At 41.7% G+C, this 17,208-nt stretch overlaps 1 protein-coding gene across 1 annotated transcript in view; it reads left to right on the top strand.

Annotated features, from left to right (window-relative positions):
• The window catches only part of LOC137436478 (spectrin beta chain, non-erythrocytic 1), a 213,486-nt gene that overhangs the window by 88,873 nt on the left and 107,405 nt on the right, over positions 1 to 17,208 (top strand). The window contains exons 6-12 of the mRNA XM_068130302.2: positions 385 to 465; positions 1,716 to 1,831; positions 9,410 to 9,522; positions 10,284 to 10,471; positions 11,996 to 12,113; positions 12,889 to 13,047; positions 14,706 to 15,008. Of these exons, the coding sequence (XP_067986403.2) occupies positions 385 to 465; positions 1,716 to 1,831; positions 9,410 to 9,522; positions 10,284 to 10,471; positions 11,996 to 12,113; positions 12,889 to 13,047; positions 14,706 to 15,008 (1,078 nt within the window). The remainder of the gene's footprint in view (positions 1 to 384; positions 466 to 1,715; positions 1,832 to 9,409; positions 9,523 to 10,283; positions 10,472 to 11,995; positions 12,114 to 12,888; positions 13,048 to 14,705; positions 15,009 to 17,208) is intronic.

Here is a 17,208-nt window from a genome sequence, read left to right as displayed (position 1 = left end):
TTTATTTTGTTTCTGAGGGAAAGTAAAAGGCATCGGGCAGATGCTGCAGAGCAACGTTTCTACATGAGCAATGTTCTAAAGGCTTAATGCCAGCCTTCTTTCTCCCTGTTTATTTAATTATCTTTCTGCAGCTTGAAATCGGCATTTCAAACTATGTTAAACTTGTCTGAGACAACCCTGTAATGGTCAGATTCTCATTGTGGCACATCCATTTGTATGCTTAGCCTGTTTGAAACGTCCATCCAATAATAATAAACACAGTGCTTTGATAAGCACAACGCAAACCGCTTGAAATGCTCATTGGTGTTCGAATGCACTTTAGTGACGTAAAACTTTTGATAATCCTGACTTGTTTCTCGTTTATCACATATCCCTTGTTTTCAGATATTCGAATGTCAACATCCACAACTTCACCACGAGTTGGCGGGATGGTCTGGCTTTCAATGCACTCATTCACAAACACAGGTCAGTTGCACTCTTTTACAATATCAAAGGCTCCTGAAGAAGTTTTAGCATATATTACAAGGACATAGGAGACAAGTGAGAAATCAACACAGTATATGGGATTTGAATCAAGGATCCCAGCATCTTCAGCTAAGTGCTCGAATAGCAGTTCCAAACATGCAAGCCCACCTGGCAGAAATCACTTGCTTTGTGTTTAATGTATGCCTTAATGTGCAGATAATCAAGTTGATTTTTGTAGGAATTCATGAAAATACGAAGTTTCTTGTCTCTCATTCCTTTCATTGTTTGGTGAAAGTTGCAGTGTTTATAGAGGAATTCACTAGTTTGATTCGGTCATGTTTGTTATACTTATTGGCTTGTCGATGACTACATGTCAGTAGCAATAACAATGACAACAATTATGATTTTTCTCGTAACACCCAAGCTACACAATACACCAAAGTAACTCTTTTATTGTTTTAATGAAATGCCACAGTAATGAAGCCAACAAGTTTTCTCATTCAAATATCGAGGGTGGTATATTAATCATCGTGAGACAGAAGGTGAAACGAGGTTTCGGATGTGAACCCTTCTTCAAAGAAAGAGATCATTTGAAATTTAGCCAGAGTGCCAGTAACAGTTGCCTACTCAAAGTGTTTGTCTTGCTGCTGCTGGACGTTAAAGATTCAATGGTGTCTTTCACAAAGGGAAGGCAATTGTCACTTCCACCGTGGCCAAATTCCTGCCATGAGCACTACTGCTAGGAAGGCAATGGCAACCATTCAGTTTGTTTCCTTGACTAGTAAGCTGCTTTGGCAGTCCTTAACACTCTAGAAAGGGTATGGGATTAATCCAATGTAATTCATCTCATTGTTGCATGGTGACTAAATCAAATAATTCGTTTATGAGAGCACATTACCAATATGAGGCACCCAGGTTTGAGTACATGGCTTTTTGCCTACAATTTCGGTCATAAGTAAAGAGCATGTTTGGAATTGATTGCTCTTGATTTAAAAAAATTAACTTTTTGTTGTATAGTCGTTTTATTCTCTGAAGCAATGTTCATCTGGTTGATAAAACGAAATGCTGTTCAGAAATTAAATGATATTTAAATATGCCAAGACAAATAACAGATATTTTCTGGTGCAGCCTTTAACATGCATTCAGCTTATTTAATTTCCTATTATGGATGCTGTAGAAAACTAAGTTTGCAGGAAATTTACAGATGCACTACTGGCAATGAATGGCTGAATTAATGAATGTGCTTGCAGGCCAGACCTGCTGAATTATGACAAATTAAAGAAATCCAATGCACATCACAACCTGCAGAATGCTTTCAATGTTGCTGAACAGACATTGGGACTCACAAAACTTCTGGACCCTGAAGGTGGGTTATGGTGTCAAATGCCATTTTGTTGTTTTGAAGACAAAAGCAGTGCTGGGTTGGCCAGTAGTTTTGGCATAATTCGAATTTACTATTTGTGTAAATATTGTATAAATTGATGAATTGGAAAGAAGGGGGTTTGGGAAGGGGATATTCATGAAACAGTTTTTGTTTTTTGATGTAAGTGTTAGGGCCATGTATGTATTTATTATACGTTGATTGGTTGACATTTTGGAAAAAGCGAAATAGGAGAAAATGAAGAAAAATCAGAATGAGCAATTGTAGGAGTGGTGAGGTCGTTGAAGAAGACAAGGCGAGAGAAAACAGAAAGAGGGTTGAGAAGATAAAGGAGAAAGAATACAAGATAATCGAAATATGAGATTCAGCCTTTTAGCTTTTTCATGTAGTATTCAGGTAGTAATAGTATTCAGCCTTTTAGCTCTTTTACGAGCCTCGATCTTGTATACAAAAAAGAAGAAGAAAAAAAGAAGCACTTTGGAGAAAGTCGTGTTGCTGTGCTGGACATAAGCAAAGCCTTTGACAGAGTCTGGTACAAAGGGCTCCTTGCGAAGCTCCAAATTTATAGTATTCAGCCTTTATAGATCTCCTGGCTTTCCACCTTCCTCGCTGTATGATCTATCTCTATCTGCTTTAATGATGCCCTCTCTGACCACCACCACATTAATTAATTGTGCTATCTCTCAAGGTTCTGTCATCTCACCCTCTCTCTTTCTTATTCGTCTCCTACCGGTGTACACCGGAGGGGACTATAGGTTTGCACTCTGTCACTCCGTCTGTCAGTCTGTCAGTCCATCAGTCCGTCAGTCCGTCATGCAAAGAACAGTTTTCCGGACTTTTTTTCTAAACGCTTAACGCTAATGATTTCAAACTTGGCACATGGTTTCCTCATGATAAGATAAGTTACAGGTCAAGTTCGAACTTCACGACGTTTCGATCATTTTTGACAAAGTTATGGCCCTTTGAACTTTGGGAATTCTGATAATTCTGATGATCCTTAACTCAGTGCCATTTTAAGTTTTAATTCCCTTTAAAAAAGATTTTCTCTGCAATAATAGGACCGATTGAGATCAAATTTTCACCGTAGGGGGGACTCGGTCTGTAGAATATTTTAATGGTAATTATGACGTCAGGTCATGTGGTTCGGCCGCCATATTGTTTTTCGTGAAAACACGAAAACCCCTTTTTCTCTGCAACGGCTAAACAGATCGAGGCCAAACTTTGCAGGCAGAATCGCATGCGTCACATGCGTCACAGTCAAACGTCATGCGTGTGACGTCATGCGTGTGCGTCATGCGTGTGCGTGTGACTCTGAAACCATGTGACGCATGTGACGTCATGTGTCACATGGTTTCAGAGTTATGACGTTTTTAAGAATGAACCTTTAAAACCGAGCTCCTCCCTAATTTTTGATCCAATCGAGGGGAAACCTCACAGATCTGTTGAGCATGTCAGTCTACTAAAATGTCCTTTTAGAATTTGCGATAGGGCACGTGGTTTGGCAGATATCGTTAATTAAACGAAAATATTTTAAAAATGGATATCTCTTGTTTATTCGAGAGTTCTCCTCAAGCCGCACCGCACGCCCTTAGCCTCGTCTCGCTAACGTCAAAAGCGCGACACAGCGCGCGCTTTCCGGAGGGGCGGAGCCAAGCCGATCAACATATATATATACACATCGATCATTGATCGCGAACCGGAAAATATAATAAATTACTGATATTTAGCGACTCGAAAGGTTCTTTATCAACAACTTATTTTCTCGTGCTTCTGCTGACCTGTCTGCAAGGTGTATAAATCGAAGTCCCTAGTGCGAATCACAGGTGAGCCCGTCCTGAGGTAATTAGCGATTGGGAACGATTCAGAACCTGTGGGTGAATAACCCTTGGTAATTTCCCCAACAGTTTTCCGGACGACAGACTGCCGGTCGGAGACATGTATTGCAGCGCAATACTCAGAATGCTTGTTTTCATCACTGACCTCACAGCTACAAAAACCCGGTCCATTCCTATGCTGACGACTTCACCCTCCACTCCTCCACCAGTTATAAATCCCGGTATACATCCTCCCAGTCATTTGCAGCTGATCGCCTCTCAACTGTTGCCTCTGTCAGTCCTCAATCTCATCCTCCAATTCGGCTCTCACAACCATGTCTCCTTCAGACAGTCCAAGACTCAAACCCTCATTATATCCACCATGATCAACACAGCCATCCCTCCTCTTCTTTTGTCCAGCTCTCAACTCCAGCAGTCCTCCTTTACTAATATGCTCAGTGTCACCATCTCTAGAAATCTCTCTTGGCAGCCTCACATCCTCAATATTGCCAAATCTGCCTCCAAGAATCTGGGTTTCCTCTTCAGAGCTTGCAGATACTCCCATCAGCTTCTCACTCAATTTCTGTCCCTCCTCCTCTTCATTCTGGCTTCTACTTGCCAACACCCATCTAGCTTCTACTCGTACTTGTCAACTTTTCTGCATTAACCTCCATTTTTTCCGTTACAATCGCGATGCCTCCTCCTTCTTCCCCAGCATTGCCTCTCTCAGCAATGTCTTCCCAACTTCTATCAGATTGAATTGATCGTCTACAGTGCCTTTAGAAAGTACTCACACCCCTTGACTTTTTACATGTTGTTTTGTTATTGCCTGAATTTACAATGGGTTAAATTTAAAACTTTTGTCACCGATCTGCACAAAATACTCCAAAATGACAAGGTGAAAACATGTTTTTAGAATTTTAAAAATATATTTATTGAAAATGAAATAGAGAAATATCTAGTTTACATTGGTATTCAACCCCCTGGGTCAATACTTTGTAGAAGTGCCTTTGACAGCTATTACAGCTTTGAGTCTTCATGGGTGTGTCTGTATCAGCTTTGCACATCTGGATTTGGGGAGTTTTCCCTTGCACATTTGCTCAAACTCTGTAAAGTTGGATGGGGAGTGTTGGTGAACAGCAATCTTCAAGTCTTCCCACAGATTCTCAATGGGTCAGGTCTGGGCTTTGGCTGGCTGACTCAATGACTTTCACGTTCTTGTTTGGAAGCCATTCCAGTGTTGCTTTGACTGGAGGGTCATTGTCCTGTTGGAACGTAAATCTTTTTTGCAGTTGTGTTGCACTCTGAAGCAGGTTCTCCTCAAGGATTTGCCTATATTTGGCTGCATTCATTGTTCCCTCTATCCTTACAAGTCTCCCAGCCCCTGCCGCTGAAAAGCCTCCCCATAGCATGATGCTGCCAACACTATGTTTCACGGTAGGTATGGTGTTAGATGGGCAATGAACTGTGCTCGGTTTCCGCCAGACATCGTGCATTGCATTCAGGCCAAAGAGTTCAATTTTCGCATCATATCAGAACACAGAATCTTTTGCCTCATGCTCTCAGTCCTTCACATGGTTTTTTGCAAACTTTAGTCATGCTGTCATGTGCCTTTTTCTCAGGAGTGGCTTCAGTCTGGCCGCTCTCTCATAAAGCCTAGATTTCTGGAGCGCTGCAGAGACTGTTGGCTTTCCGGCTGGTGCTCCCGTCTCAGCCAAGGAACTCTGTAGTTCTGAGTGGTCATTGGGTTCTTCGTCACGTCCCTGACCAAGGTCCTTTTTGCCCAGTTGCTCAGTTTGGTCGGACGGCCAGCTCTGGGAAGAGGCTGGATAGTTCCATATCCTTTCCTTTTGTTAATGATGGAGCTCACTGTGATGTTGGAAATTTTCAACACTCTACAAATTGTTTTATACCCTTCCCCAAATCTATGCCTCCTCACAATTCTATCTCAGAGTTCAACATGCAGTTATTTGGACTTCATGGTAGAATTTCTGGTCTGACATGCACTGTCAACTGTCGGGCCTTATATAGAAAGGTTTCTTTCTTTCAAAATCATGTTCCATCAATTGAATTGGCCACAGGTGGACTCCAATCAAGTTGTAGAGCCACCTCAAGGAATCTCAAGGATGATCAAAGGAAATTTGATGCACCTGACCTCAATTTGGAGTGTCATAACAAAGGGGCCGAATACCTGTTGACTCAAGACATTTCAGCTTTTCATTTTTAATCAATTTGTTTCGAATAAAACATTCCACTTTGACATTTTGAGGTATTTATATGTAAATCAGTGACAAAAAAAAATCTCAGTCTAATCCATTTTAAATTCAGGCTGTAACACAAAATGTGAAAAAGTCAAGGGGTGTGAATACTTTTTTTTTTGTATACAAGATGGAGGCTTGTGTAAGAGCTAACATCAATCACAAAAAAATAAACGGACACACAAAACATAGAATAGAGGGAGCGGGAGACAAGAGCGGGAGACAAGAGCGGGAGACAAGAGGGGGAGAGAGAGGGAAGCACCCAAGTACAACAACAGTGAAGAACAAGGACATCGAGAGATCTGTGGAAGGGAGAGGGCTTGGGGGGAGGAGGCATGGGAAGGCGGGGTGGGGGAGTGGGAGAGGTATAAAACACATGGACACTGCTATAACTTCCAGGAAAGAAGTCGGTATTTCAAAAAAGGTAGATCTGGGGTGAATTAACGGGGGTAGAAGAGATCAAGGTTTTGGATGGGGGAAGACAAGAGATGGTGGTGAACAGCTGTTTTAAAGACCTGGAGGGAGGAGTGGAATTGATGAGAGTGAGAGAGTTTGTTCCAGAGGTGGAAGTAAAGAGGATTGAAGGAGTGAAGGTGAGCAGAGAGTTTTGATTTTGGCAATTTCACCAGAAGAGGGTTGCTGGCAGATCTTGTGTGACCTGTAGGAATATTTGGGGGACAGAGCACAGATAGAGCTGGGGGAGCTAGGCCGGATAGGAGTCGGGAGAAGACAGAAAGACCACCTACCTGCCTGTGGTGAGTGAGTAAAAGGCCCTCGGAGTTAGCTTCATCGCGGGAGATTCCAATGATTCCGAAAGCTTTGGTTTCTACAGTGTGAAGCCGAGCTTGGTGTGAGGCAGGAGCACCATCCCAGAGGGGAGAACAGTATTCCAGTGAGCTGTGGATGAAAGCCTTGTATGTGGTGAGGAGCTCAGATGTGCCAAGGAAGGACTTCGCACGACAGAGGATGCCCAGTTGGCGACTGGCTTTGGAGGCCAGCTTGGAAATGTGGTTTTCCCAGGAAAGATCATGGCAAATATTGAGATCCAAAAGCTCGAGTGACAGAACTTCTTGGAGAGGATTGTTCAGAAAGTAGATGGGAGGGTTGTCCAGTCGGTCTTTTTGGAGAGACATAGTGAGAGTGTGAGAATTGTTAGGATTGAAAGACATGTTCCACTTGTTTGACCAGTCTTTGATTTTGTCCAGGTCTGCAGAGAATGAGGAGGCTGCAGACTTCCGATCTGCGGGATGAGGAATGGAGCGGCAGAGAGTGGAGTCATCAGCAAAGAGAAAGAGAGGATTTTCAAGAGAGTCAGAGAGATCATTGATGAAGACCAGAAAAAGCAGAGGGCCCAGAACACTGCATTGGGGAACTCCAGCCTGAACAGGAAGAGGAGATGAGACAAACCCATTCAAGGCTACACGTTGACTGCAACCAGAGTGGAAGTCCGCAAGCCATGCATGGAGCTTTCCATGGATACCATAGGAGGAGGAGATTTTGGTGATCAAAGCGGGGTGCCAGACCGTATCGAAGGCACGTGATATGTCAAGGGAGACAGCTCTAATTTCCTGTTTGACATTGAGGACCTCCATCCATTGTTGAGACAGCAGAAGCAGCATGTCCAGAGTAGAGTGACCTGATCTGAAACGAAATTGATGATCAGAGATCAAGCCATTGGAGAATAGGAATGATTTGATATCCGAAGCAATGATGGGTTCCATGACTTTGCTGATAATTGGGAGAAGGCTGATTGGTCTGTAGTTGCAAGGATCTGTTTTTGCACCTTTTTTGTGTAAAGCGGTGATGTTGGCTGATTTCCAAGCTGATGGCAGATGACCTTGAGCAAAAGAGCGGGTGAAGAGAACAGAGAGAGGTTGTGGAAGAGCGGCAGAGCAGGATTTTAGGACCCGTGGGCTGATGCCGTCTAGTCCAGTTGCAGAATCAGAGTCGAGGATTGACAGAAACTTCTCCACCTTGTCAGGAGAGAAGGACACATAGTCCAGGAGCAGCCGGGTTTGACTGGGTACGGTGGGTACAGAGAGGGACGGGTTTGGGACACAAGATTTTGAGGCAAACACAGAGTTGAGGCATTCAGCTTTTTCACGTGCGGAGTCAGCTATGTAGCCATTTGAGGTAAGGGAGGGGATGGAAGGGGAACAAACACCAGAAACAGATTTGACCAGACGCCACCAGGATTTGGAAGAGGGAGACAGCTTTGAAAGTTCAGTCTTGAGGGTTGATATATATTCTTTCCTGGCTCTCCTGAGGGTGGACACACTTGTTCCCGGCTTTGTGAAAGGAAATTAATTTTCCTTTTGTTCGATTTGCCTTCCAGGAGGCGAAGGCAAGTTGTTTCTAGGCAACTGCCTCACCATAAGATTCCATGTACCATGGGCGGGAGGAAGGGTATGACAACTGAAGACGAGATGGGATAAATCTGTGCATGAAAGAGAGCAATTTACTTTGGAAGAATTCCCAGGATTAGTTGATGTCAGAGGCAGTAGAGATGGGAGACCAGTCCAGAAGTTTGATGGCTGCTTGAAGACCGTGCCAGTTGGCCTGAGTGAAATGCCAGACACGTCGACGCTGAGGAGGCTCTCTGAGAATGGCCAGAGAGATGTCCACTTTAACAAGAATATGGTCAGATGAACCGATTGGAGCAGAAGAAGAGCAGCAGACATTTGCAGGGAAGTTTGTCATAATCAAGTCTAGAAGAGAAGATGCTCTGTTGACTGAGATCCGGGTCGGGAAATTGACAGATTGTGTCAGTCCCAATGAGTAGCAGAAGGCACTGTGGAGGTCATTTAACTATTGCATTTCCCCATCTTCTTTCTTTGTTTTTTTCAACCCATGGGGTCCACTTTTTTTTTTTTTTTGTGCTCAACCCTCACCCTGTGGTGTTAATAAAAACAGCCGAAGGTAATGCATATAACAGAAAGGGAGGGAGAGTAGGAGAGAGTAAAAATATTTTTATACATGATATCTCATTTGACAATTCCATATGTCAACTGTACAACTTTTTAAAATGTTCGTCTGTTATGTTAACTTCAAGTTTAATATCTCCTCATTTTCTTTTCCTCTCCTCAGTATCCATAATATTTATTTCATCTCGTTTCCTCATCAGTGTTTAATTAGCACTTTATATTGCTGCATTGTGCTTGTTACAGTTTAATGGTGTGAGATATTATGTTGCTATGCTGCAAATAATTATTGCTTTCAGGTTCCTTAGTAATTATTGTCAGGTGAACTTTGGATGTACGTCAGTGGAATGAGTACAGATTTCATTTCCACTCAAATGACATAACTTTCTCAAAGCAGGCATCATGCCTTGTATCTGAAAGGTAGGGTACTATATTCCAGATAGTATAGCTTACCATCACTATATGTCTGGCTATCTTTCAAAAACAGGAAAAAATGTGTTGAAGTGTTGACAAATCCACTCATACAAGTGTAACTGTGTTCCTTTATTAGTTTGTTTGCGTGTTGTGCAGATATCAGTGTGGACCAGCCTGATGAAAAGTCTATAATCACCTACGTGGTCACCTTCTACCACTACTTCTCAAAGATGAAAGCTCTTGCAGTGGAAGGAAAGCGGATTGGAAAGGTGAACTCTTCAGAGCTTGAAGTTCCCTTATATTGTCCTTCATGCTTGAAGTTGTCCTTGATGTATTCACATTATAGCCAGTTTGCTTTTGAATCTCATGGAAGCGTTTTTATATTTTCTTTCTACTGGATATGGAAATAACTCCTTCTTTAACGGTCAGTTATTCCCACGTTCTTGTGGGGTTATCTAGAGGAAGCTTGGCCCAAGTCTTTCACGAACCGGTTGGGCAAGCCTGACATTTGACTAAGATGAGGGCAGGAATTTGGAATTTGGCCATGGGGCCTGCAGTAGCTCACCTATTCTTCACGAAGGACACAGTGGGATCTTTAACGTCCACCAACTAATGCCAGAAGACGGGATTTCCAGTTTAATGTCCATCCGTGGGATGGCACACACATTGATGAATCACCTGCCTGTGAAATGCTGGGATGACAGTTTATAACTGGGTCTGGATTGGAGCCCAGGCTAGACAGCTTAGAGGCGAGTCTACAATAGATCAACATTATTGGCAAGGTGCTTCATATATTATCAGGACTGTTATCCTTTGCACCTTCAGGTTTAAAAAGTGAAATATATTTTAAATAACAGGTGTTGATATGTCGTCATAAATGTAATCCTAAAAGTGATGACTTTAATAAAGGTAAAAGTTATCATTTGTTTGTTAGACAGTTTTTATTGTGACCTAAAAATGCTTCTCAAACTGTGTTAATAATTAGTGATGTGTCAGCATCAGTATCAGCTGCCTGATATGTTGTCCACAGGTTCTGGATAGAGCAATTGAAACTGATGGAATGATATGTCGCTATGAATCTCTGGCATCAGACCTGCTGCAGTGGATTGAACAGACTATCGTCCTTTTGAACAATCGGCAATTTGTCAACTCGCTTAACGGAGTTCAGCAGCAACTGCAGTCTTTCAACACCTACCGTACTGTGGAGAAGCCGCCCAAGTGAGCATACCAAGCAAACGTACCTGTGTTTTATGCTATTTAAACTCTTAGTTTTAATACCAAAATAAAAGCAGCATGTTAACTGAGTAATATTTAGGCTCAGTGGCGTAATGGTCAGAGCCTCGGAGGGCGGTGGTTTGAACCCCGTCCAAGTCATACCAAAGACTTTAAAGGTGGTACATAATACTTCCTTGCTTTATGCTCAACATTCAAAAATGATAGAGTACGGACAAACAAGCATTTGTTGGTAATAATAGTGCAGGCTTTGATGGGCCTAATGGACTCCTCCTGCTTTGAAGTTCCTTGCAAAGGAACTCATATTGTAAGAGAGTCTGACATTGAAAGTCAAAGACTGGCTTTGATTAAACATATAACCTCTGCCACTAAAGGTTATGTTTTCACCCCTGTCTGTCTGTTTGTCAGTCTGTGAACAAGATATCTCAAAAAGTTGTGGATGGATTCGTACGAAATTTGGTGACAGGTTGGGTGTATGACAAGGACGAAATTATTAAATTTTGGTGAAGATCTGGATATGGATCCAGATACGAGAATTTTAAAAAGTGATTCTTTACCAATGAGAGATAGGACTAAAAACGATATATATATATATATATATATATATATATATATATATATATATATATATATATATATACATATATATATATATATGTTGAAGACTCCAGTCACAGACTATATAGTCCTCATCGAGAGGCCAGACCTTAAATAATAGAACTGCTGCTGGACCTGATTCAGCTGGACCTTAAATCCTTAAATCCTTAAGCTGGACCTTAAATCCATCATCGAGAGGCCAGACCTCATCATCATCGAGAGATCCATCCTCATCATCGAGAATCCATCCTCATCGAGAGGCCAGACCTTAAATAATAGAACTGCTGCTGGACCTGATTCAGCTGGACCTTAAATCACCTTAAATCCTTAAATCCTTAAGCTGGACCTTAAATCAGCTGGACCTGATTGGTCCACGCATCCCACTTGTGTGGTTTCCTTTGTAGTGTGTGACAGTGAGTGCCTGTGGCCTCATAAACGGGTTAGGCTTGCCCAGCTTACTTTGTTTTATAATCCTAGTTTTTTATGTGGGATTTCATCCTTATCTATTGTCTCATTTGAATAAATTATATATTAATTTTTTTATGCGGTGTGCGTGAGCATTCCTGCTATCTTTCATGTGTCTACTAATTTGGTTTATTTGAAGCCACTGGAGGGCAATAAATAATTAAGGTACTACCATGTTTGGATAATAATGCATGTTGAGACACGTGTGAGTTTATAGGGGCACGTGACCAACCAATCACGGAACGTGCCATCTAAATTCAATCTTTAAATTTGGTCATTAACAGGATTAATTCACGTCGTGTGTTGACAATCACCTTAATGATGGTTGTAGTCATCATTGTTGTCATACATGTGGCAACATGGTCTCAACAAAACACAAGCTCTTGTGCAGATAGATTAAAGGGATGCTAGATTTGACCATTAACATTTGGTTCTGTCATATTGCAGGTTCATAGAGAAAGGAAACCTTGAGGTCCAGCTTTTTACCATTCAGAGCAAGATGAGGGCAAACAACCAGAAGGTGTACACACCCCGTGAGGGCAAGCTAGTCTCTGACATTAACAAGGTGAGAAGAAAATATTGACACATATTTATCAGATGTACATTTTTTCTTTTTTTAAAAATATCCTTTTTGCTTATATCTGTTTTGTTGATTTAATGACCCTCAGCCTTAACTGTATTTAAGAAGGTTATTAGTTCAATAGATGTTTAATGCATTGTTCAATAGTTGAGAAACACACACACACACACACACACACACACATATATATTAATGGTAAGACCCCCTAACTGTGTATTCTAAGGACAAGACAAATCATGTCCCATTACAGCCATTGCTGCAAAATTTTGACCGATAAGCATCTGCTACAGGAATGCATTGTCTATTGCCTTACTGCAGTACTGTTAAGAGGATATATACATATATATATATATATACATACATGGAAATACTGAATGCTCCAAACTTAGACCAATGCCGCAATGATGTCATCACGATGACGTCATGACTGCAAACCCCAAAGGGCATCCAGCTGTTCCAGAAAGCAAAGTCAAAAGCTGTCACCAAGCAGATGAAAAGCGAAGCTATCGACCTGGTTTCGCCTTTATTGGGGCTCGTCAGGGCAACGTGTCGCTGTTTCCTCCACTTCGTGACTTTGAAGCCTTTTGGCTTATATACTGGCTAATGAGTCCCCACTAACATGTGACCGGTTAGGCCAGATTGTATTTGGGATACACAAGAGATGGCAGTTTTTTGCAGACTGTTTTGCAGATATACATATATTGCAGCTCCACTGATGGTTTTGAAAATGATAAACTGCTAATTTATCACAATGTTCCAGGCTTGGGAAAGGCTTGAGAAAGCAGAACACGAGCGAGAACTGGCCCTTCGCAATGAACTAATCAGGCAAGAGAAACTGGAGCAGCTCGCACGGCGCTTTGATCGCAAAGCATCCATGCGCGAGTCCTGGCTAAGCGAAAACCAGCGGCTTGTCTCCCAGGTTTGTATTTGGAATAATTTCTGTAGTGTAATCACTCCTGCCTTTATCATGAGCATCTGTCAGGTGATCCTAACTTATACTGGTTTCTCACATCTCACATGAAGTGATGGATGAAGCATTTCATAGGAATTGAAGGACTTGCTTGTATCATGGAAATATACAAAAAGTATTTGAAATAAGGCGATGTCTCTTTTACAGTCCAATTCACAAAACTCCTGCATGCTTCATGTCATGCCCAATGATCAGACATGGAAGGAACAGGGTAAAACAGGGTATAATTCATTAAAACACTTAAGGAACTGCTGTAGTACCTTCAGCTCTGAACATATGAGCAAAGGAGAACAGTGATGTGAGAGCCAAGTAATATTTAATCTCCTATTTATCTTTATGCCATGTGCAGGTTTATTTGTAAGAAATATTTATTTTTGCCTGACTAAGAGGGACAAGCAAACAGGGAATCGTAGAAAAACACCTGAAGATCAAATACAGGAGTATAAAGACAGACTATTTACAATGCAGCGTCTCACCAGGGTATATCGAATGATTCGGAGAACCAGTGAACCAGTACGGACTCACTCACTCACTCACTGACACACATCACCATTACAGTAGGTGTTCGTGTTCCTTTGGGAATGTACGAGGCTAATAAATTAATTATAAAATTAATTCCCACATTCATACATATTTTGTAAATTACGTTTATATCATTAATTTATAGGATACCCATCTAGCAGGATACCCATCACACACAGACAAACCTCATTTATAATTAAGGATTACAGATAAGAAAAGTTTGGCCTTTGCAACAACAATAGACAGACACAGGGTGAAGAGAGTACACAAGTGATAAAACGGTATGAATCATATAACATGGACAAAATGCACATTCAAGTTAACAAGCAACTTATTGTTAAATCTGACTTTCAAATTATGTGGTTAAGTTAGACAACTTTGTCGAACCGTACCTAAGGCCAGTCAGGTGCATGAGACGAGCCCATAGGCCTTCCAGCATCAAGTGTCCCCATGACAAGGCCAGTCAGTGTATCTGCAATTTGTTCAAAAGGGCAAGATTTATTTTGAGCCCAAGGAAATGTTATGCAAGGAAAAGGTGAGGGGCTGCGGGAGAGGGAGTAGGAAAAGGAAATAAGGTTGGATGTGAGGGAATAAGGGGTTGTTAAAAACCTTTTTGCAATTTTTGCAAATGTATTGTTTACCATGATTTCCTGATACCATGACTGTTCAATTCAATTTGATTTTATTTCTAACTGAGTTTAGATAATGTCATTAAAATGTGCACAATTTCAGTGATGTTTTGGCCTGAAAATTACTGCAAAGTTATTTATTACAATACATACAAGAAAGGGAGTCAAATTGTCTTAAAGCCCAAAACATTACATTCCAATGGCAACAGGAAACAAATCAACCACCAGTGGGAAAATTTGTGATGCTGGCACATACAAATGGCAAACATGAGTTTTGCTGGCACAGGACTATTATTTCATGGTTGTACAGAAAACCTATTGACCTTTATCCCATCCCAGTGCATGGTTTTTCTGTTAACAGGTCTCTTCAATACTTTTTTGTCGTCATCATCATGGCTGACCATCTTTATGAACGAGGAGGACCTGTATTCTTAACCACATTCCTTCTGTCTGCAGGATAATTTTGGATTTGACCTCTCGGCTGTGGAAGCTGCTACCAAAAAACACGAGGCAATCGAGACGGACATCACCGCTTACGAGGAGCGTGTGCTGGCCGTGGTGGACGTAGCAAAGGAGTTGGAAACTGAAGGCTACCAAGATGTGAACCGTGTGGTAGCACGTCGTGATAATGTCCTTCGTTTGTGGGATTACCTGCTGGAACTGTTGCGTGCACGACGTCACCGCCTTGAAGTCAACCTAGCATTACAACGCGTATTTCAGGAGATGCTGCACATTGTTGATTGGATGGATGACATGAAGGTGTGTATATGTATTGTGTGGTTTACAAGAAATGTCTTAATCTCCCTTTATTCTATAAGGTTAAGAGCACGGACAATCCCCATAGTTTGTGGAGGAGGAAATTTCTCCTTAAGAAACTCCGCGCTGAGTGCAGTGAGAAAAGTGGTGCTGTTGTTGTGACATCGCTGGTGCCCAAAAACGATAGATACCACAATATCTCAAAAGGTTATGAACAGATTTGGACAAAACTTGGTGGACTGGTTGGGTGTGTGACAAGGACGAATTGTTTCGATTTTGGTGAAGATCCGAATATGGATCCAGATACGATAATTTTTTAACTTTAAAAGTGATTCTTCACCATTGGGAGGTAGGGCCAAAGATGATATACAAAGATGATATCTCAAAAAGTTGTGGATGGATTATGCCAAAATGTGGTGGATGCATTGGGTAGGTGACAAGAACAAGCCAATTCGATTTTGATGCATGACAAGACCGAATAGTTCGGATGCAGATTCGTCCTATTGGTGGGATACAAAACGTAAACTGTTTGGCGTGGCAGAGGTATGCCCTCTACTGAGGGCCGTTCTAGTTGTTCATGGTGTTGCCAAGTCGATCTCTCCAGTTGGATGTCACATATATATATATATATACTGTATATAATATATATATATGGCGTATGTATATATTTCTCCTTAAGAAACTCCGTGCTGAGTGCAGTGAGAAAAGTGGTGCTATTGTTGTGACATTGCTGGTGCTCAAAAACGATAGATACCACAATATCTCAAAAAGTTGAGATATTATCTCAAAAGGTATACAGTCACGTGAAAAAAAAGTAAGTACACCCCATGTAAAGTTTTGACTTTTTCAACATATTTCAACATACAGCTATTTGATCTTCATTTCTATAATATTGATAGATAAAGGTGATATAATCCAACAAATATCATGAAACATTTACATTTTGTAGTCCATTGTATAATTAAAAAAAAAAAAAAACACCTTTAGAGGCCATTTTTCCCCGCAAAGCGGGGGTTGGCCTTTTTCGGGAACCGTGGTTGTTGTTTTTTTTTTTTGGTCCCCTTTTTGAAGCAATGTTTTACGGCCAGATGCCCTTCCTGCCGCCAACCCTTTTTGTCGCCTTTTACGACGAGCAGGGAATTACCAGTGAACTGGTACTCAATTAGCCGACCTCGGAAGGATGACAGGCTGAGTCAACCCCCCTGGCGTTAATTCAGCGATCGACCGGGATTCGAACCCAGGATCCTAGGATCCACCTCACCCCCATTGTATAATTCAAATAAACATAAATGCAAATTTCGCATGTGGAAAAAGTAAGTACACCCCTACATTTATCACTACTTCAAATAGGTAAAATTAGAATCAGGTGCACCAGCTCAGGTGCAAATGATTAGAACATCGTTAGAGAGGATCTTGGAGGAACCTGTCTTATTTAAACCTCAGACATTTAGTTTGGTTTGCTCTTTGTTGCTGAAGTGTGCTGCGTCACCATGCCTAGATCAAAAGAGCTCTCTGAGGCCTTCAGAAAGAAGGTTATAGATGCCTACGAGTCTGGGAAGGGATTTAAAAAGATCTCCAAACAATTTGAAATCAATCATTCGACTGTCTGGAAGATCATCTACAAGTGGAGAGGAATTCAAACAACTGCCAACTTGTTCAGGCCAGGCCGCCCCAGCAAGTTCAGCCCGAGAGCAGACTGCAAGATGCTGAAAGAAGTCTCTAAGAGCCCTCAGAATGTCATCACGGGACCTACAGATAGCTCTTGCCACTGTTGATGTCAAAGTGCACGAGTCTACCATTAGAAAGAGGCTGCACAAATTTGATCTACATGGGAGGTGTGCCAGGAGGAAACCTTTGCTGTCCAGAAAGAACTTCAGGGCAAGACTAAAGTTTGCCAATGAACACCTTGGCAAAGACCAGCACTTCTGGAACAATGTGCTCTGGACAGATGAGTCAAAGATAGAGATATTTGGCCATCATACCAGAAGACATGTTTGGCGAAAACCAAAGACAACATTTGACCACAAGAACCTGATACCAACTGTAAAGCATGGTGGTGGAAATATTATGGTTTGGGGCAGCTTTGCTGCATCAGGGCCTGGGCAGCTCACGATCATAGAATCCACGATGAATTCTTCATTGTACCAGATGGTGCTTGAGGATAATGTGAGGCCATCTGTCGGAAAGTGGAAGCTCAACCGAA

Source organism: Myxine glutinosa, chromosome 11 (assembly GCF_964187855.1).
Source record: "Myxine glutinosa chromosome 11, kmMyxGlut1.1, whole genome shotgun sequence".
In the NCBI taxonomy this organism is placed as follows: Eukaryota; Metazoa; Chordata; class Myxini; order Myxiniformes; family Myxinidae; genus Myxine; species Myxine glutinosa.
Note: the sequence above shows the minus strand (reverse complement) of the source record. Positions and strands in the feature narration are given on the sequence as shown.